Source organism: Aspergillus pseudonomiae, assembly GCF_009193645.1.
Source record: "Aspergillus pseudonomiae strain CBS 119388 unplaced genomic scaffold BDV37scaffold_3, whole genome shotgun sequence".
Taxonomy (NCBI): Eukaryota; Fungi; Ascomycota; class Eurotiomycetes; order Eurotiales; family Aspergillaceae; genus Aspergillus; species Aspergillus pseudonomiae.
In genome coordinates, this window is record NW_022475995.1 from 414,866 (window position 1) to 436,225 (window position 21,360).

The following is a 21,360-nucleotide window of genomic DNA, read 5'->3' on the forward strand; positions in this document are numbered from 1 at the left end:
AGACAGAGAAATTTCCCAGAAATCCATCCCTGGCTCGGAAGGACGGAATTTGAATGATGTGGAAAGATGGGACAATAATAAAAAAAGGCTTGTAGGGTAGATAAGCGTAAAACTTAGTACAATGGGTGCCCTTCAAATAAAAACTACGAAGACTGGCCCGCTCAATGGGGAAGATGGACCAGATCAGAACTTATCTGACCTGACTTCTGGTGGGAGACGCAGGATACTGCTGAGTATTATCAGGCGCGAACGCCCAGGAGGACACAGCGAAAGGGTACCAAGGTCGGTTTCGCAGAGGCGCAGCAAGGCATGAAATAGTAGAACTGGAGAAGAAGAACTCCTCAAGGTGCACCGTTACTCCTTGTGGCTCATCGGAGCCAAAAGATTTAGGTTTCTCATAGAGAGAACCGGAGCCAATGACTGGGTGTTAGAGGCGAGTCGACCCCACAGGGGGAGTTTTCTTTGAAGTCTTTCTGTCAGAACGAACAAAGACAACAGCTCTTGTAGTTACTGGATGCGTGACTGAGAGTATTGGGGAGTCGGTCTAGACTTCCTTTTTCACTTCATATCTTCCAGATGCGGCAGGCCAAGTTGAGTGAAGTATTATAGATCCGCAACTCGAGAGTGAACAAGAATCTGGAGAGGCTGGCTCACATGGAGAGAGATCCAAGCCATTCCCTCGTGTTTGGTCCAATCAGACTGAGATCCTCCTTGTGCCCAAAGCCTTGCGGCTGTGGAGGAAGTTTATGCGGGGGTGTCATTCATTGTTTGCCGTCGAGATGATCCATTGGTGGTCGCACTATTGAGCGCTCGGCTCTCTGGGTGGGTGTGTGACCTGATAAATGGAATAATATAAAGGAACCCGAAGTGTTTCATTAGGCAACGGATATGGCCCTCTCATAAATGAAGCCATAGCGCTATACTACTTAAGAAAGCTAGAGACTAAAAGGTAGTATAAACAAGATCGCGGAAGGTGGGTCCGCAACTCCTCGGACTCCGCGGCTGCCTCAGGCAAACGCCACCGTGTCGATCATTCTTCCAGTTTCAGGGGGCCCAGCATCCAGTTCATCCAGACCACGCGATAGGGATCACAACATCTCCAGCGTTAACCCGCTGACATCTCCATGACAGAAACCTGACTTTACTCCTGGTATTTTCTTCTCATACAATCAAAGTCTTCCTACCTGGGGCTCATATTGGTGGTAGAGCGTAAAAAAGAAAAGCCCAGATCGAACAACAGACATCCAACATGTCGACCGTGGCACCTTTCACCCTGGATGTCGCGACATGTCTTTGCATCGCATTTGCCCTTTCCTTCATGCCAGCCGCCTACATCCTTGGCCGGTCGTTAATCCCTTCCACTCACATGCGAAACCGGATCCTCTTCTTCTGGCACGCCTATGACGCCCTCACCCACATCTTCATCGAAGGCTCATTCCTCTACGAGTGCTTCTTCAGCTACACATCTCTCCCCGCCGGCTTCAACCGTCCGCCCTACTTCCTCGATCAGAAGGACCGTGTATATGGAGCCGCATACGGAACTCGTCCCAGCTCGCGACTGTGGCAAGAATACGCGAAGGCCGATTTCCGCTGGGCGGCCGCCGATGCCAACGTGATTTCCCTCGAATTGTTGACCGTTTTTCTTGGAGGCCCTGCAGCGCTGTATGTCTGTTATCTTCTGTGGAAGGCTTCTAGCAGCCGGACGAGTGCCACGGCAAAAGGTTCTGCGAAGGCGAAGCTGTGGCTGGTGGCGCCCGCTCTGGCGACCGCTGAGCTATACGGCGGGTTCATGACCTTTGCGCCTGAATGGCTTACGGGTAGCTCGCAGTTGGAGACAAGTAACCCTGTATACCTGTGGTTCTACCTGTTCTTTTTCAATACCCTGTGGGTGTGGGTTCCTCTGTGGGTGTTGTGGGAGGCTACCAAGGAACTGCACACCGCCTTTACTAAGGCTGAAGGTGCAGCTGAAGCTCGAAAGAGCAAATAATGAAGAGCATATTATAGATTGGTTCAGCAGGTGCTGGTTAATAAAACTGGTTTTTAGCGTTACAGAGTCATTGACGCATACGCAATGACGCTTATGCTTTCCAAATTCTTTCCCCAAATGGTCATGACGATATCCCTGTATAATGAGCTTTCTACTCTTAGCTGTGTGAGATGAACCAAACTTGGAGCTAATCTCGATCTTGGTCAGTGAACTTCGTAGTCTCTACTGCCATAATATCTTTGCTATTTTAACCGACAGGATATTCTATAGGCAAGTGAATAATTAGGTGAGGAGAGTAGTAACAGGATATAGATGCTATGTCCACATCTTATGATGAAAACACCTCGCCTTTTGGAGCTCTACTCTTTGCGAACTTCAAGCTTGGCATATAAATAATCAAGAAAAAGAAAAGAAGACCAAGACATACAACTACTTTGGCAATCTCAAACAACCATTCCACACTCAACCACTCACCAAGCCGAAAGCCCATTCTTCTGCACCAACTTCCCAACATCACTATCCCTAACTCCTTCCACAACATCCTTAATAAAAACACCCCCAATACTAGGATGTCCGCCCCCCATCTCTTTAACCTTCTCAGTCACACCTCCCAAGCCCGTCGCCAGAAATCCCGGCTCAGCACCCCAGACCTTCACCCCATCCGCCTTGAGTTTATGATTCCAATCCAACATCAGCATATTCAAAGCCGTCTTGCTACACCGATACCCAATGGTCTCGAAATCAACTTTCTTCGGCCAACCCGCGGGCAGCGGCGGTGTCGGGAAGTATGATTCAGCAGCCTGGGTGATATGAGACAGACCCGCCACGAAGACTAATCGCGGGTCGGCTGACTTCAGAAGTAAGGGCATGAAGGTGTAGGTCAAGACATGTGTACCGGCTACATTGACATCGTATGCTTTGGTGAAGCACTCGCGAAGCGAGACCCGGCCAGCTTGCAGCTCGCCGTCGAAGCTGGCGCCTGGGTTAATTAATACCAGGCTTTCGTTATGGGCGTCTTTGTTGATATTAATGGCGAAAGAAGTCACTTACCGGCATTGTTCACGAGGGTATCAATGTGGTCACGTTTATTGCGCACTGTGTCATAGGCTGACTCAATGGATACATCGTCAGTTAGGTCAAGTTGGAGGAGTTCAACGCTGCTTTTCGTATCGGGCACTTCGGCCTTGAGGGCCTCCAGCGCCTTGTTGCCCTTTTCGATGGACCGACTACCCAGGAAGATGTGGTAGGTTGCTTTTGTGGATTGGAGTAGAGCTTTGACTGTTTCATAGCCGATGCCGTTGTTGGCTCCGGTTACTAGGACAATCTTAGATGCCATTGTGGAAGTACGAAGTTATGAGGCTTATTCAAGTAGGAAAATCGTGGATACTAGCTGAATTGCAAGGTCCTGGAGGGTGTCGTCTGGGGTTTATATATCCATCTTAAGCTCTAGGAATACCTGACGCACTGGAGATGCCCTGGGGTATTCCTTAAAGCTGAACATCTGAATCGGAAACACCGGGTTTTGGAGAGATATTGTTCGCCTAGCAAAGGGTCGAATGTATATTAAATCCTACTGTCCATGTTGCGGGGATACCTTATCTCCGGTGTTTAAGCTTAATATAGCCTCGCGGGTATTGCCTCTTTGGGAAATTAGCTACGGCCTACTTTCACTCAAAAGATCCACCAGTATCACCAACAAGAATGAATTAGCTGCTTTCTGCTTTAAGGCCACTAAAGCGGTAGTGTTACGTTTTCACGTGGTCGATAATGGCGACTGTCTCCCAAGAACGCGTCTCAAGCTTTACAAGGGCCAGAAGACGGTGCCGCTATGGAGAGGCGCTCGACGGACCAATCTGGGGGCATATCGGCAGAGCCCGCTATATACAAATCCATAGTTCTAGTAATTTTCCATCTACCTTAATCTACAAGGTATGTTCACTCCTCACCCCAGTTCAACTGAAACCGACCAGAGCTACACCGATACTCCAACAGCTTAGGCCACACCTCCTTTACATCAACCGCCTCAGCCAAAATCGACCCATTCTCAGCGCTGATAAACCCCTCCTTGACCGCATTGCGCACCCACGCGAGCAATCCATCCCAGTAGCCATTGATATTCAACAACACGACTCCAACACGATGAATACCCAACTGATTCCACGTCGTCATCTCCATAACCTCCTCAATCGTCCCAAACCCACCAGCCAGCGTGACAAACCCAGATCCAGGTCCACCCTCCATAACCTTGGTCGCCATCAGCCGCTTGCGCGTATGCATATCCGGGACGATAGTCGTAACCCCGTATTCTGACTCGGGGATTTCATCTCCGTCCAAGGATTCGGAGACGACTCGCTCAGCTGTTTTGCCTCCCGCCGCTGCAGAGGTCTTCTCGCTGCCGTTCTTCGCAGATACTTTGACAAGTGCACGGGGGATTACACCGTGCACAGCTTTTGGACCAGATAGGGAGACTAGTGTCTTTGCGATCTCGCCCATTAGTCCTGCGGTGCCGCCGCCGTATACGAGCTGGACATTGTTTTTGTGGAATTCGTAGGCTAGAGCCCGGGCTGCTTCCAGGTGTACTGGGTCTTTTCCTGCTGTTGCGCCGCAGCTGGATATTGGTTACTAGTTAGCCGTACTCATTATAGGCCGTTTTGTTGTCCCTTATTGAAGCAATTCACCGATCATCGCGGTGCAGGAGGGTGGCAAAAATGATCGACTCACAAGACGCAGACGACGGCTGGTTTATCTTGAGTCATTTTAAACGGCACTTGGAAGACGATGGGGGTAGATGGTACGTGAATATACAGGTATATAGCAGGTGTCAATATTTAAGAGAAAGAAAGGTGTACATATGGCAAAAGCAACCTGTACAATATCTGCTAGTGACTCATCCCTATGGATCCACTCGGAAATATCGGACGCTAACTAAAACTGGAGCTGGAATGTCAAGCTAGTTTTCAGTAAAGAATGAGCGCGTAATCTTATTTCAACTCCGATTATACTATCCAATTGCGAGTAGCTTTCCACACCCGCTAGGCTTCTCGAGCGTCTGTGGTATACACTCCACTTGGACAGCTCCTGGTGTTATGCATCGTTAAGCCATGACAGCACATGATGCCCGTGTATTATGATATGTAACGGTAGTATTTGATTCTTCTCAGAATAGACTGGCTAGGATTCCTTAACAGGCTATTTGATTTGAACTATATATACATAAAGTTAGAATATGGTCAAGTTCCCCGGATGTTGTTTGGCTATTCATTAAAGTTACAATACCGCCTTTTTTATATTCTGATTCCTTGACGTAAGAAAATTAAAGTATCAAGAGGGGATATGTAGGCAACAATTTTATAGTTCTGTTGATTAATCTTTATTGCAAAATTGGGTCAAAGGTTCATTTTCCGATCAGTAATCACAGCTGCTGTTGGACATTCCGAGGATGTTGATCGCCCCCCTGTCCATTCGGGCTTAGGGACATGCATTCAAATGGGGCTTTAACGTAAGGAAAAGTAGAGAAGGCCAATTAGAAGCTCTGTTCGAGCGTAGGTATCGGGCGAACAAGGTAGATTAGCTAAAAGACAAAATACCACCTAGTGATCTTCGGGCTATTTGGTAACTTGATCACTCTAAGATGTCTAAAGATTGAAGCGAAATTCTTAGAAGGGCAACATATACATATTTATCGAAAACGCATCAGAAGATTATACCTCAGTAAACTAATTCTAGTATAGTGATAACCGAGCAAGCCGCCCAAGATATTGAAAACATGCATCTGGTGGTATCACTTGAGAGTTACACTAATAAGAAAAAAAAAAAAAAAATAAAATAAAATAAAATAAAAGGTTGACGCATATGAAAGAAACAGAAAGCCGCCCAGCCCATGTCATGACCTCTGCCGTACCCAACATACCGTGAAATCATACAATCATAAAGCGAAAGGGTCTACTCCAGTAGAGCAACCATCAATCTTTGGTAATCACTGCTTGTCTCGCCGCGAACTCGCTCAATCAGATCCTTTCCATAACGATGGCGGTAAGCGCGCTTCACCTGGTCCTTATGCGCTCTATTCCAGTGTAGCCTAACAACGCGGCTCACCAATTTGACGTCCTTAGTGCCCATGCCTTTCATGCATTCTTCCAATAACTCGGCATCCCGCATGGCTGGATCCAATGCGCCACGCAGCATCTGAAGCAGAGCGTCTTTCATATGACCCGAGAATTCCTTGTCGATGTGCTTCTCTAGCGAGGTATTGTAACGGGCGCTGAATGCCTGGTTAATCGCGCGGAGTTCGTTGTCCGACGACCGGGCGAAGATACCGCAAACTTCCTGAACATTATTCCGCATACGAGCAGCAGTGGCGGAGTGCAGAGATTTTGTTTCTTCCTCAATGGTACGTGGGTCAATTGGGAACGATTCCTCATGGCGGTCTGCGCGAAGGATCATTCCGAAGAGATTTTGTGTTTCAAATGACAGATCACTTTGGACGTCTTTTTCGAGAGAACGGCTGTATGTGCGTTCATATGCGGCTTTGATAGCTTTCAGATCCGCATTCGACCGACTCACTAGGACGTCGTTCAGCAACCATTCCTTCGTGCCTATTCCCTTGACCGCTTCACGCGCGGAAGTCACGTCGTGCATCAGCGGACCATCAATGACAGCAAGCAAGCCGTCGCGGAAGTAGCCACCCGTTTCGGACTTGACATCTTTGTACAAATCGCGACGAATATAGTTGGCATAGGTCTGGCGGATGGCGGCCATCTGAGGCGCGTCGACTTTCGACAGTATCTGAATGAGTGATTTTTCATCTGTTCCAAAGCCTTTCATTGCCTTACGGAGCCCATCGGCTTCGCGGTTAAAATCACCTGGGGCAATTTGGCCGGGGATGTAGCCCGGGGATGGCTGGGCCGGTGGAGGGCTGTGGAAGGGTTGTTGTGGATGTTGCGATGGGTAGCCACCTACTGGACCACCACCATATGGCCCCGGGGGCGGATATCCTGCACCGCCATGGGGAGGGAACTGTTGTGGGGGCGCTCCATATGGGGAGTGAGATGGGGGCGACGTGTGGTATCCGGGGCCTGGTGGGGGGTGTCCGTGCGGAGGATATCCTGGCTGGCCCGGAGGTGCTACCGGAGGTCGATCATACTGACCCGGATGTGCAGGAGGCGGCCGATTATATTGACCTGGAGGAGGGGGGCCACCGTAACCGGGCTGCTGGGGGTACGGAGGTTGCGGAAAACCCTGAGGGGCACCGTGATACGGAGGTTCTGTTTAGATGAAAAGGACGAGGGTTAGCCAATCAAGAACATCTCGAAGAGATCATATTAGTGCGATATAGATACGTACGATTTGGTGGAGGATATGGCGGATTATACGACATGATTAAGAGTTCAAGGCTTCAATAATTGCAGTGGGGTTGTCTGTATTCCAGACGGTGAGAGACTACGGAAGATTATATACGACAATGACGCCAAGCGGGCGCTTCCACCCGTTCGTCATCCATACTTCAAAAGGCAGGCACAAGTGTGGCGCAGTAAGGCTGGGCTAGTGGGGCTGAGGCGGAGACAAGGCATATTAGATATTTCTAGAGTTTCCAGAAGGTCGACTGGAGGTGCATCTGCATCTGCCTACATGCATCTACCACTACTTTAATTCCTGGACAACTTGTGATTTGTTAATACCATGACACAGGCAGCAACCTAGTACAAGTCCACCACTAATATTCCGTATAGTGATGCAGTACGTACATGCCATCCATCAGATCATCCCGACGTCATCATCTATGTATACATCAATCGTAAGTCGTCATTGCTTTCATCAAGGTAGTTAGATGTTTGTTAAAGGGACTAGGCGATCTCCCCAACAATAAAGACATGTGTCCCTGGAAACAACCCAGTTGATCCTGCATAACACCCCCAATACCAATCATCATTGATATTCTCGGCCTCAGTAATCTCCGCGCCACGTGGAAACATCAGCTCGTCTTTGACACCATCCTCAGGATACCATGGCCATAGCGCGTGAACAACGAGGCCAACGCCGCCATCAGGAGGGAAGCGACGTGAAGATGATGCATTCTGTGTGGGGGTAGTGGGCGTGGAAGGTTCAGAGTATGAGTTAGTACGGTCACCGATGGTACTAGACCATGGGGGACGGATGCGGGATGCTTTTTTGCGCCGTTCCGCTCCCTCTTTCCAACTCCAGTCGCCAGTACCGAGCTCAGGGGATGGAACAACGCCAGAGCTTGCCACAGAGCCGCGTGTTAAAGAGGGAGAAGCCGGAGGGGAGGAAGGTTGAAGGTGTTCGTCTTTCAAAGCACGACCGCCCACCAAGTCACGAACGATGACCCGCTTCTGGCCCTCTTCATGATCTTCAAATCCAACCACCACCATCCGATGGCCTTTCAAGCAGCGCCGCCAGCCGTTGTGTCCATTATCTTTACGGATCTTTGCCGTGGCCACCAGCTTAAGGTAGCAGTTTGCACAAATATCATAATCACCTTCGTTGCATTGCAGGCAGTGGAAACGAAGAGTCGAAGGCGGAATTTGGTTGGCGCAAATGTCACAATTTGTGGAGAAAGAAAGTACTTTCAGTGTTTCCGCTCCAGCAAGAGGAGCAGCCGAACCGTTCGCTATATCACCTGGAACGGCTGGTGTCGCGGGAGTCAAGGGGCTATCTGGCGTAACACGGCATATTGGTAGAAGGGCATGCGTACAGCACTTTCCTTCATTGACACATTTGTTACAGAAACCCCAGTCGCCCTCGTTGCACTGGTTGCATTTCCAGAAGCACGTATCTGCTGATGACTGACATATGTCGCAGAAGAGCCCGGTTTGTAATCGCCGGGCAGGGTGCTCATTGGTAGCCTCTCTTCCATCTCGTGTGGCTCGACGGGCTGCGTCGGACGGCCGGTTATACTTTAGAGACAAGAGGATATGCTGCGATTCTTGTGAAGGTGTGGCAAGACCATTAGAAGAAGCATGGATTCTGTCGAGATCTGCCTTTGCTGATACACCAAAACCAGGCCAGTCTAGACAGCCAAGCCCAAGCCGGTAGCACCGTAGGCATACATGGTAGTCACCATCCTTGCATAACCGGCACTTTTTGTGAAGTTCATACTGGATATTTGTCCTTTGACATCGATCGCACGAGATAGACGGTTCAATATAATAGGTTGTCGCTTGAGAAGCGTTAGATCTGGAGGATGAGGGCCTCGAGCGTCCTTCTGGCCTGGCAGGACTATTGATCTCGGGCGTGAGAGAAGTAGCTGTAGGCGAGTTTGCAAGGTTCTGTTCGGAGCGTGCCGCGAAAGAAGCAGTTCGAGGGCTGCGAACCACTGAAGAAACTGATGAGGGAGAGTCGATAGACTGTCTGGCTGGTCTTTGTCGCCGTAGCTCTCGATCATTACTACCTGCCACCCATATATTAGGAATAGATTGCTCGGAGGCCGTCGCTCGACGTGTGCGTGGAGCTGAATCAGCCGCTCTGACCCGGGCAACCTGGGAGCCCCGAGGGCGGTCAGCAATCATGTCGCTAGACGATCTTGCTGCAGGCCTCAGGTTGACCTCCGAGGATGAAGCAGAGCTAACAGGAATAGGCGATACTCTTCGACGGCCACCTTGATCAGATAAACGTCGCTGATGGCCAGAGCTACCGGGGCGTTGTACAAGAGGTTCGAGTAAATACGGCCTTGACACCGGAGGATGCGCTGGTGAACCTCGAGAACCAGAAGCAGGATGGGATCTCTGCACTGATTGCGATCGTGCGCGAGGGCGATTTGAGGCATGCCCCTCTTCCTGCGTACCATTCCTCTGTTGTGATCGCGAACGCAGTCTATGCCTCCGTCTATAAGCATCGGCAATGCGTTCACTAAGCTCTTCTTCCTGCGCGGGACCCAGATTGTCCATATCGATATCATCCAACAACCCTTCTTCCAGAATTTGACGCAGGATCTCTTCTTGCATGGTTTCGGTATCCGACAAGCTCAGCAACGATCGAAGACTTGACTGGTGTTCTATCTGTCTCGTGCGTTCTGTAGGATCGGACAATGCGGTCCGAGAGTGATGTCGCGTAGCGCGCTCCTCTTCTCGTTGCTGTCGAGATCGACCATCTTCCCTTCGCCTATCGCCATCAGCACTTTCACCTCGACGAGTTCTCGATGATCGTCCCGATCGATGCTCCCTTGTTCGCGGCCCACTCTCACGCAGACTCAGTTCACGGACCTCTTCTATTAACCTTCGATCATCATCGTCCGACTCGGCAGTGCTGTTCTCCGGCGAAGCAGCAGTAGGGAAGACAGATTGGCCAGGTTTATATCTTTGCGCGATCTCCTCCTTCTCCGCCTGAGGCCGAGCACGATCGGGGTTCGCAGTGAGTACCATGTCCAACAACGTAGTCACTGTGGCATTCGGTCTTGTTTCGCGAACGACGGCACGGCATGATGGGCAAGTGAATCGAGGGGAAGAGCATGGCCGGTGGCGTGAAGCTTGGACAGAGAACCATTCTTTCAGGCAAGAGCCGCAGAAAGTATGGAGACAGTCAAGGAGGGTGAGGGGTTGGTAGAGCAGTTCTGTGCAGATCTAAGTAGAATGGGCGGTCAGCAACAGTACACAGCGACTATATCTTCGGTTATTTATATTATTTATTATTCCAAAATATCCGATCTACACAAAGAGGAGTTGATGACAGCAGGCGAGCGATGACTGGGGCTCCCCACGTCTTCAGCCTAATCGAAAATCGAGCCACAGAAAGTGAGGAAAGAAGAAATGGCTAGAAAGCACATACCGAGCAGACCAGTTCTTTTTCAAGGTCCCCTAAAGCAGGACCTCCGGTAGGTGATTCATTTGACATTGGGAGATGAAGCCAACGTCGACAGAAGCGAGTTGTATGAGGGACGGAGTAAACAGCCGGAGGTTTGGTTGGGTTACTCCTAAGGCTGATTGTCCCACGGGATCGGCCTTTTCGGCTCGAGTTAAAAATGGACCACTAGTGGTTCCACTTAGCTTCAGGTTCTGAAGAGCCATAACTACTAACAACGGCTTATCGTTATCTCGCTCTCGTCTTTCCTGTAGGAAGGACTGCCTTTAGGTTAGCATACATGACGATACAATCAACCGTAAAGTAATCACGTGATCATGCATGCATACTCTAGAAGAGATACTAGTAACTACTACTAGGAGCAAGCAGACCCACCCGTCCTTCAGGTCTTGGAAGGCTCTGTGTGTCTGCCTTCGGAACGCTCATGAGTGCTGAACCACCTGTGAACTATGTACGCCAAGAGCTGATAGGGGGCTACATGCGCTCTCTTGTCGCAAAAGACCTGAAAATATAGGGTACTTCTACTACTATGAAAATTGCCTACAGTGTGATTGTGGGTTTGGTCGTAGTAAGCTGGGTCCTGTTTCTCAATATATCACGTTCTTTATCAGTCATATACACTTAAGCTAGGGAGCTTTGGGCTTGTATTTTCAAGTTGATCTCGGAAGAGACCCTTTCATCTCCAAAAGGTCTACAAGAACCAAGCCCGTGTTGGCTTTGATTTATCTACGACCGTAGGGAGGACAGCTAACAAAGAGTAGCTTCCGACACTGTAGCCCCATAGGCTAACGGCACCATGAAAGTTACAGTAAGTTATATCAAACCTCGATCCCAAACTTATTCGGCCGGTCCCCGCACAATAGTAGTATATACAGTCACTAATAAAGAGCCGAAAGATGACAGTTGTCATTATGATAAGACTGCGACTAACAGAGTCATGGCCCAGACTATACATAGTGCCTGTATTAGAGGACAATGTATTGTTAATAGTGCAAATAATCAACAGCTTGCAAAATAACCCTCCCTGGGGCCTCCATCCTATGGCTCTCAGTAATTTCGACCCTATCTTCAGAATCCCATGCTTCTTGTCAATCAGATCTTGGTCCTCCACCAAGCAGCACTACAGTTCCCTCTGTATTTAATCGTTATTATCCAAGTTCTCAGGATATTGTGATATATGCTATCCTGGCCACCCTAATCAAGTCCCGAGTCCAGAAATTTAGTTGATTCAACTCTACCTCACAACAGTATTCCGATCATGCTGCTTCTCAACACTCTGGCCCGGCGTGCCCCATAAGACGGGTATCACAGAACCCATAAAGAAGGGAACTTTTCCATCTCCCATCCTCCTACGTCTGAGTTCCTCTTCCAGCTCAGCCCGTCGTTTCGCCCGCGCCTTTCTCGCGCGTTTCGTTGCCCTCTTGGCTCTTCGCGAGGGCGCGGTCGACTCTTCCTTTTTCGTAAATAGGGCCTTCAGCCAGTCTAACATTTTTGCGTGGCCCTAAGGCGGCCACCTCTATGTAACGTAATCCAGAGGCTTGATTGGGCTACTAGTAGTTGATTAGAGGCCGCATTAGTAATGGCTTGAGACTGGGAAGGGGGCTGGATTTGGTCTTCTACCTCAGGTGATATAATTTCAGGTTCAAGTTGAGGATGTTCTGGTAGCTGAGGGCAGAAGAGTAGCTCTTCTTGGAGATTTAGCTGTGTAAGCTTCGTTTGGTGATATGGACGGTGTCTACAATGCTGGTACGTTCAGGCGTCCAAAAGTGGGGGCAAAACATCAAAGGCAACGATCGATGTAAAAAATCAGCCAATCATAATTACATGGCCATGTGGCTTGTTCAAGACGATCCTTATAGTACCAACCTAGTGTTCCTGATCTCGAAAAGTTACTTTCTTTTACCCTCTTACTCATGTTCAGTTTTCAAGATGCATGCTGGCAATAGAGCCATGTACATGATCAGAAGTAACTTAGTTTGAGATAATCAAATAAGGAATATCGTGCAAGCTGATCACGGGCAGGACCAGGTAATATAATTCTATCTAGAGAAAGGAGAGTCGATTTGGCTCAGCACTCTCGAATAGTTTACAACCTCAGGGGCCTAGACGCATCGAAAAGCCCTGTGTGCATACGCTCCTCACTAAGTTGGGGGTGGAAAGATCCCGGAATCTTGCTTCCAGGCTATGATCAGATAGTCCTAGTATAAGTATTAATTTAGTAAGTATCCCATGGACGTAAAGTGCACTTTCTGGGCCTTGTGCAGCCCTTAAAGCTACGTGAGTTATATGACAGTGTAACAGATTACACAGGTTCCTGAACCGATCAAGTTGAGCCAACTTGAGCGCATGGGTCAGAACTTCCTGACAAGCCGAAGGGAGGAAGAATAAAGAAAGGTGGGAAGTCTGTCTCACGTTGTGCTCTGTATCTTCGACCAACTCTCACAAAGACCAAACACTGTGCGACAAATTTTACCAACCTCGGTGACGAGGTTGAATTTCTTCCATGACCCTTGGCCATGATGGTGCACTAGTGCTGTGGGATCTGTGATGGGTTTAGAGCCCATGTTGTCGTACTTTCCTCTACCGGGACTGTAAATGTTTTGTCAGTAAGTCCCTTGCTTACCTTTCCTTCTGACAAAGACTCACCTAAAACTAGTAATGGGAAGTATTAACACATCGTCCACTAGCTTGGCCTTCCCGCCGTCTAATAAACCAGTCAGGGTATTTTACCTCAACCCAGCGGAGACATTGAGCCATCCCTGAGCAGCGTAAGTGATGGCCTCCGGGCCCGTTAAAGTCAAAGGGTCAAGAGCTTGTTGTTCAGCACGAGCGGCTGATGTTTTTAGGCTCCCCCCGTAGATATTTGCAATTTTCTGCAATTGGTGAGCGAGTTTTCAAGATATCGGCGTAGAAGAGGATGATCTCGTGTCGAGGCAAATGACCACCGAGTTAGCTAGATTGAATACGGATAGCCCATGCGCCAGCATGTGCGGTCAGCGGGCAGACAATCAGCTTCAATGCCGAAAATCGCCCTGACGGGCTTCGTAGAATTATAGACGAATCTAGTCTCGAGATCTGTCCATGGCAGAACATCTTGTGAAGTGATTCACTGAGCAGGTGACTTGAGTGGCACAGTATCGAGATCCCCATACTAACAGCTTGTCAGTTTAAGGTCGGATGGGGATTGATATGGCATTGTTATGGTAGGACTTACGATCCTGCCAACATATGTAGCGACTAGGATACGAAAGTAGTCTGTTTTCTCAACCATTGATGGCAGCGATGTATAGTGCTCATGGGATTCAGGCGTAAATTGGTTGATAAACTCTACTATGCCCTCATCTTCCCAAAGGAAATATGCCATTTCACCCTCGACCACGAACTGCAGCCATTTCTCGACACTGTGCCGCAAATCCTCTGGCAAAGTATTGATTTGTCGGTGGCCCCATGTCTGATGGACGATCAAGGGAATTAGTGAATGGGGCATGCTCTGCCAAGGGCAGTCGCTTGGATTGTCAACTGTGCGGCTTCGATAATAATTCGAGGTTGGGGGTTTGGCTGCACCCAATTTGTCGGTATATACCACACTATAGCATATCAACTCAGAGGCTGTTAACAAACAAACATAATGCGACGAAATCATCCAATGGTGGAACGAGGACGAACGTGCGGGATGTGTAATGCATCGCTTTACCTCCACCACGTCCTTTAAAGGTATGCACGTGTTTCCAGAGCAAAGGGTATCGCTCTTTGAACGAGGTCACGGCTGGCACACGGCGATGATGGCTAGAAAAGGCCAAGAAGCCAAGAGATAGGATTAGAATTGCCGAGAGCAACGATAATCGGCGATAGCGGCCGCGAGACACCATTGGGGCGGATGCTCAACAGTCTTGATCAAGCAAGGGGCGAAGACTTCATGGCTTTGACAGGACAGGTTTATTCACCGAGACCTACAAAAGAAGACTTGCGAGAAGGTAAAAGCAAGGGGAAGAAACAGCGCAGAAATTGGTGAAACCTCCAGTACCAGTACTGTTCTTACAGCAGTCTGGGAAGTTGCAAGTGAGCAAAACAAAACTTGCTATTAGGCAGCTCAATATGAGGAAAGGCGGAACACATGATACCAACTGCTTCAGTAACGAACACAGCGTGACATATTTTGACTGGGACGCGACTCACCCTGTCGGGAATACTAGGTATTCTCACTGGGTTGACTACTACTCGATTGGTTAGTTTAGAAGCAGACTGTACAGCCAGCTTCCAATGTGAAACAAAGAACGACCATTCTAGAGGACACCACCCAGTCTCTCAGGGTTAGAGTAACCTCCCCTATTTATGGCCCCTAATCCCAGAGCACCAGTCCGCATTATCAAGGACGGGAAATGAGGGCAGTTCTTAACTTGTAAGCATGGTAGGCAGAGGGGAATCTCATTGTTCCAGGTAATCAGCTGCCTTCGTGCGTGCTTCAACTGGAAAAGTCACTGATAGACACAGCGTAAAGTCATTTTCCAAATTGCCATTGGCGAGTCATGAGGGAACCTCTAATCGCAGGGTAAAGCAGACTATTCATATCTGAGGTGACTCTCTCGCAAGGATGAATGACCAATCACTCTTCTGTATTTGAAACAAAAATCCATCTAGGGGCACAGAGCCCAATGGATGCTGGAGCGGATGCCAACTTCCAGGATTTTATTAACCATTCGACGCTGTGTGCTGCAAGAGAAGAACGTACCAGATATTCTTCCATATTGACCGCAATGACCCCAGTTTGAGCACACTGATGTAAGAGACTTGATCTGCTCCGTTCATGCTGGCTATTGATGCAAATGTATATATGGTCGCTTCGAACACGAATTGGACAATGTAACATCTCGCAGTCTCTCGATGCAAGGGTTCATTATAGGGTTCGATCTCACGGTCTTTGAGGGAGAGTGTAGGCGAAACTCGATCGGTGGCTAATGAACCTATTCAATATATGATTGTTATTCTCGGATTCTGAAAAGCACAATCAGAGCGATGAACCAACTATGATCTGTACCAGAATTACCCCTGTCAAGTATGAATAGAGGGTGAAACAATAGAATGATGATCGTTGAGCATCCGAGTATCGCGACCTTGCCAAATGTTCCAATGTTCTCGAATGAATCACATCTATCCATTTCGACAGCGATATCTCGGATCCGACGAATACGTTAACCGCTATGGGCCATGGCTTCAGAGAGCTTTAAGTTTCTGAGTAAAGTCAATCCTCCGTGAAATGTAAATCTCAAGGAAAGATTAAAAGGACTGGACCGTTAATTCACGAAGCACGCGAGAGAACTAAATTCCAAGGTTTGAGACTACTATCCACACAAAGATACCTCGTATTGCCCAGACCACACCATGGCAAGGTCTCTCTACCCAAGAAGTCCAGAACCACAGGTGCTCTCCTATCATAGCCACACCACAATATCAGACCATCGATAAGCACACAAATCAAACCCTACCAAAACCTACATCAAATTATCTACCCCGCAAGCTAATCAACCTATCGCAGAGACCTTCCCAAACACGCCTTCTCCACCCAGCTGCTGCAGAGCATAAAGCCAAAAAAGGAGTTTCGTGCTAATCGGCAAACGACGGGTATGGGGTATGGGGTAGCGACCTGGGGCAAAGGACAAAGCTTCCCAAAGCGGGGAACAGGATTGATGAGTTGGCAGTCGCGACTTGAGCTTACTCAGTTCCAGGATGCGTTGTAGGCTACAATGATAATTATGATGATGATAATGGCGATGATGGTGAGCATGTAAGCTGTTACCCCGCGTGGCTGTGTTTGTGACACCTACTAGTAGTTTCAGGGAGCCAGGCTGATGAGGGGATTTGGAGTTGGAGGTGATTCAGATGTATTTGGTGCATACGTGGGCGATGCACTGTTTACCAGGAGGAACTTTGACCTACTGAGGTATGGAAGTGCAGGACATTGGCGATAATGTCGACATTGCATCGCATACATTGAAAGGAGGGGAATGCACACTAGGGGGAATACGATGGAGAGGGGATTTCAACGCTCGGATCCCCGTCGTCTCATCAGGCCCTGCCCACGTACATACCTACCTTGCTCACCGTAGCTACTCTTGAGAGTCAGATAATGTCCGTGCGAGCTACACCCCCGGTCCAGTGGTAGGCACGGCCTTTGGGGGTCCGGGCTAATAGGAATCGGGGGACCGCGCTGTCTATCGGGCGGGGAGTGAGGAGATGCTCTGGAGATAAGAGTTCATGTGAGCTGCTGCAGTCTGGGCGGCGTTTGTTTGTCGTTAACTGAATATGCAGTGGGATTAATATCGGGATAAAGGTTTTGCTAGGAGCATAGGTTTGTTCAACATGGCTGGTTAATTAGTTAGGGTTACATGATCAGAAATCTAGGATGCAGTATAATGCATTGAGAGGCAATTCCTGGTGGGGCCTACCCCGATAGCTTCAGAGTACCTCAAGCATCTCAACCAAGACTGGCTTACTTAGTATGTTCTATGCGACTTGCTCCTATGGCAACCTTCGGAAACCAGATAGCCGGCGTCATTGTTTCAAAAGGCGAAAGCGAGCTACGGGTTCATAACCCGACACGGATAGCCGTAGATTTCTCAACTCGGATGCTAAGGCTTTGGCGCCTGGCTGAGACCCTAGCGCTGTCTATGCGTAGACATACGTCCTCCTAGTAGGTCTTAGTGTATTTGGGGCCGCACTTTGGAGCAAGCTTTAACTTCACTAAATGGGGCCGTTACGCCAGCTCTGGGTACCGTGGCCGATGGTTGGTTGACCGGTGAGCTTGCACGGACGTCTGAGCCCTAAGGTATACAGTAGTCGATTCTACTCTTCGTTTATCTTGAGATACACTTTTCAGTAACACGGGTTCATCCGGTCAAGATATGCGCTATTTCCCCCTCATTCACTGTTCGATGACAGGCATTGTGAACGGCCAGTGATCTTCCCCATTGCAGACCTTTTATTTTGGCAAGGTTAGAGACTAGGGACGTTGGTGGATAGCTTTGCCTCGAAGGCGATGCGTCTCCGCATGGATGGTCGCAACCCTCATGACAAGGTCAAGACCGATCGAGACCATCGATTGCGATTGTATAGAGTGTTCTGGGTGGGGTTTGGTGATATTGATGTCACAAAAAAAAAAAGGCCAATGCCACACCGAAGCCGTCGCCTGTCTAGAAGTTGTCGGACGCAATGATCGGAAGATTATTCCTATCGCCTACTTTGTAAATGCTTCATAGTTGGAGAGTCAAGTCGGTTTGATATCGAGCTGGGTGGTAAGGAGGTTCTGTCAGCACGCTCTCCGCAGTGAATCCCTTATCAACAATCCCCACGGGGCATTTTCATCCAAGCATGAGAGAGCGCTCCACCTTGAGTTCGGAACCTATCGCTGTTACTGGAAACCCCTCCGCTCAATGCGTGGGGGATGGACTACATACATCGATCCATCCGCAAAGTGCTTACCGCTAAAGACTAGGTAGCAAAGGATGCGATCGCGTGCTTCGGGCATGATCCTAAGGCTGTTAAGTTGAACAAGGAGGATGTAGGGATAAAACTCTCTGGGAAGGACGTGCGCATTATGGAAAATAATTCTCACCGCTGCGCTCAGGTTTTCCTGGCAGTTGGTGATGGCAACAGACAAGAAAACTCTAACGGGCCCATATAATGTTTGGGCAATACGGGAGACAGACTTCCGGAAAGACGGGTCTGGAACACAACCGTATCTGTCGATCAAAGGGCGAGCGTGCAAAATTTTGATAAATTGTCGCCGACTTCCCGCTCGGGCCCCAAGTCCCCGGTGACGGACCGCATGGAGACGGCGTACGAACTAACGAGTCGTACGGCGTAGGTACTCGCTCAAGGTCAACGTAGACTAGAAATGGGGCCGGTGAGTAGCGCTTTGAACGATAGGGATGTCGTTCGTCGTCTTGGGTGTTGATCGAAACGAAATGTTCAGACTTATTTGGGTTCGTGGAGTCTGATTTCCAGACAAGAAGTTCATAAAAATCTAAATTCCTGCGAGGTGATATCGTGTAAATTTGTTAATGCTATTACTCGTTATTTATGTAAGGTTCCTTCGGGTGGCGGTGCGTCCAGTCAGGGGAAGGGAAATTGGCGACCTCAAACTTGTTTGAATTTCCTCAGTTTGCGCGATAGACGGTCAAACGTGTACAGAATTTCGAGGGCATCTTTCATGGTTTAGATAAGCCAGTCGATCATAAATTCCATCGTGGTCACTGGGCACTCTCTAGGACCTTCCCTTACCTGCATTGCTGTCACTGCTAATTGCGCAGACGATCGGTATCGGGGAGTTCGGAAGGAGACCTGAGTCTCAAAGGGCCAATCCGCTGCCGAGTCGGAGACCAATGTTACCCAAGATAGATATTTTCCCGACGTCTATAAAAGTATTATTGATAGGGTTTGAGTATATATTAATTACTCGAGATATCCGCGACGCCAGCGAGAATTAAAATTCGACCACCCTAGCAAAGGTTGGTGAGAAGCACTGCCGTGAAACCTGGACTATAGGATTCATCCATCACTGTGAAACATTAGTTGCTATGCAAATAGGACGACAATATATTATGACTTTGTGCACAGACGGCGCACAGTGAGCTTAGGATGAGATTTTAGGTCGCGACCGATGTAGGCGCATGAGTAGCGGAGCTACTAGGTATACGGCGCAGTATACCAGTGTTGATAGTAGGTACCTTGGGATGCCAATGGAATGGGGCAGAGGTCTAGATGGAAGAAAGTGGGTACCGAAACGATGCATGCAATCCAACGTTACACAGACCCAATGATAAGGCAGTGGATATAAAAATTTTTAGACAAAGAAATTGGCGAACAAAATCCTTCCCGGGTGTGCTCAGAATGTTGGTTGTATATCTCCTCCATCCAGAGTACTCTTACGACTGACTAGGTGTATACTACTTGCATTGGTAGAAGACTTCATTTCATATCAGTATCAATACTTATCCTGTACAACGGAAGGTCGAATCACCCAGTTGTGTCAAGAGTTCCCGTCTACAGTATATACCGTGAACGGCAACTAGGGACTCTTCCGACCAGTAAATTGCCTATCCGGGAGTCATGCCAAGACCGGACCGCGAGGAGATCGGTGTTCAAAAAAAAAAAAAGCAAAGGAAGAAAATTTTCTTGTGTACAGCATGCACGGACGTCAGTCGAAAGTAAGTGAAGAAATGGAAATTTTCAAGAAAAAAAAATCAAAGACAAGAGGAAAACGAAGTACTACAAAGGGAGAGGGACTGAGCTTGGAATCAAATCCTTGGGGAAGAACATCTGATGTCATGATTGCACGTTCCAAGGAAATAACTTGTTGGGAGGACGACGCTAGTCTTTTAGTCGGTTTTTGTCAAGAGAATCAAGGTTTAATGAAGAACGAGTCGACTACGTTATGTACCTTAATCGAGTGGGTGTCAACTCCAGGAGGACTGATTCAGTCCTTCCCGTCAAATTAAGGTGTAATGATGGCACTTGGACCGAAAGTAACACACCGAGTGTCGCAAGAGGGAAAAAGGAGTTCAATCTTACAATCACCAGAGTGCACGATAATTGGTTTGCATGCTGTACGTCAGGAGATTCGAGACTACATCTGCATAACATTCATGGGGGATATGTCTCTACTACCGACTAGTGTGTCAAAGCAAGGGGAGCAATCGCAGTCCTAATATAAGTAAAGTAACAATATTCTCCTAGCCTCAGACCATCGCCTCTATCTAGACCGTTGAGGGCCATCGCGAGTGAACATGCGCGGGTTTCATTGGTCGCTCCTGAAAACGATACCGGCACTAAATTGGGTTCTGGAGAATGCAGGCTGAAGAGGGGGGGTGGAGAACTGATAGGACACTGACATACTTTAGGGTGCGGTGACTAAAATTGAGGGTAAAATGTATCGCACGTCAGGCCCCATATACTGCTAGATACTTTGGTCCCAACCAAAAATTGACCCGCCACCGCCGCAAACAGCAAGACAGCATTGCCCAGGGTGGTAACCCTTTTTACCGGTATTCCTTATCAGTGGAACATATATTGGATCAGAGCAAACCCCACCTCAAGTTAGGGGGATCCCGAGATCAAGGAAGAAGGGAAAATACCTCCCGCTATGATGAACAGTAGAAGAAGGTTAAGAATTCAACCAGGTGAGTCGGATATGTATCGCGACATCATTCACAAACTAGACCTGCAGGGAGCCACGTATTCCCTGATTTAGGACATTCCTGGGCAGTGACACTAGTGGACGTCCTACCTCCTCGGAGACATGCAGACCGATGGATCTTTGTCAGGGTGCTAGGTACTACTCATCGTACGTAAATATACCTGCATATTGGAGATGCATATACACATCCAGTCTCCGCCATTGAGAAGGCCCTATTCATTCCGGAGATGCAGCCTTGAAGATCACCTGCCCTTCCTATGGACAACCACATGCACATCCTGACAGACAGATAGACCGGCATGCATCATCAGCACATACGGCGCCCGACCGCAAGGGTTTTACCAAATGCCACCCTGGAAAAGACAAT

At 48.6% G+C, this 21,360-nt stretch overlaps 7 protein-coding genes across 7 annotated transcripts; 1 reads left to right on the top strand and 6 right to left on the bottom strand.

The window, feature by feature from the left end:
* The first annotated feature begins 1,046 nt into the window (after positions 1 to 1,046).
* Positions 1,047 to 2,179, top strand: BDV37DRAFT_237065 (EXPERA domain-containing protein). Its single transcript, XM_032080675.1, has one exon. It carries the CDS (start codon positions 1,250 to 1,252, stop codon positions 1,985 to 1,987), a length of 738 nt encoding a protein of 245 aa, XP_031946575.1. The 5' UTR covers positions 1,047 to 1,249; the 3' UTR covers positions 1,988 to 2,179.
* Positions 2,180 to 2,457: 278 nt separating this feature from the next.
* BDV37DRAFT_293853 (uncharacterized protein) lies at positions 2,458 to 3,323 on the bottom strand (the record flags this gene model as incomplete). The annotated part of the gene is made up of 2 exons (XM_032089512.1): positions 2,458 to 2,966; positions 3,038 to 3,323. The coding sequence occupies 2 exons, from the start codon at positions 3,321 to 3,323 to the stop codon at positions 2,458 to 2,460; spliced, it is 795 nt and encodes a 264-aa protein (XP_031946576.1).
* A 367-nt stretch (positions 3,324 to 3,690) lies between these two features.
* On the bottom strand, positions 3,691 to 4,820 carry BDV37DRAFT_237068 (LOG family protein). The gene is made up of 2 exons (XM_032080676.1): positions 4,709 to 4,820; positions 3,691 to 4,595 (listed from the first exon to the last, which is right to left on the bottom strand). The coding sequence occupies exons 1-2, from the start codon at positions 4,741 to 4,743 to the stop codon at positions 3,923 to 3,925; spliced, it is 708 nt and encodes a 235-aa protein (XP_031946577.1). The 5' UTR covers positions 4,744 to 4,820; the 3' UTR covers positions 3,691 to 3,922.
* A 990-nt stretch (positions 4,821 to 5,810) lies between these two features.
* On the bottom strand, positions 5,811 to 7,380 carry BDV37DRAFT_237069 (uncharacterized protein). Its single transcript, XM_032080677.1, has 2 exons — positions 7,331 to 7,380; positions 5,811 to 7,251 (listed from the first exon to the last, which is right to left on the bottom strand). Exons 1-2 carry the CDS (start codon positions 7,362 to 7,364, stop codon positions 5,930 to 5,932), a joined length of 1,356 nt encoding a protein of 451 aa, XP_031946578.1. The 5' UTR covers positions 7,365 to 7,380; the 3' UTR covers positions 5,811 to 5,929.
* Positions 7,381 to 7,676: 296 nt separating this feature from the next.
* Positions 7,677 to 10,866, bottom strand: BDV37DRAFT_237071 (SH3 domain protein). Its single transcript, XM_032080678.1, has 2 exons — positions 10,769 to 10,866; positions 7,677 to 10,563 (listed from the first exon to the last, which is right to left on the bottom strand). Exons 1-2 carry the CDS (start codon positions 10,832 to 10,834, stop codon positions 7,831 to 7,833), a joined length of 2,799 nt encoding a protein of 932 aa, XP_031946579.1. The 5' UTR covers positions 10,835 to 10,866; the 3' UTR covers positions 7,677 to 7,830.
* A 755-nt stretch (positions 10,867 to 11,621) lies between these two features.
* BDV37DRAFT_237074 (uncharacterized protein) lies at positions 11,622 to 12,607 on the bottom strand (the record flags this gene model as incomplete). The annotated part of the gene is made up of 2 exons (XM_032080679.1): positions 12,422 to 12,607; positions 11,622 to 12,351 (listed from the first exon to the last, which is right to left on the bottom strand). A coding segment is annotated over exon 2 (250 nt), but the record flags the coding sequence as incomplete, so codon positions are not given.
* A 602-nt stretch (positions 12,608 to 13,209) lies between these two features.
* BDV37DRAFT_267971 (uncharacterized protein) lies at positions 13,210 to 14,670 on the bottom strand (the record flags this gene model as incomplete). Its single annotated transcript, XM_032084099.1, has 7 exons — positions 13,210 to 13,390; positions 13,448 to 13,494; positions 13,549 to 13,648; positions 13,768 to 13,868; positions 14,016 to 14,289; positions 14,322 to 14,388; positions 14,496 to 14,670. 7 exons carry the CDS (start codon positions 14,668 to 14,670, stop codon positions 13,210 to 13,212), a joined length of 945 nt encoding a protein of 314 aa, XP_031946581.1.
* Positions 14,671 to 21,360: the final 6,690 nt, after the last annotated feature.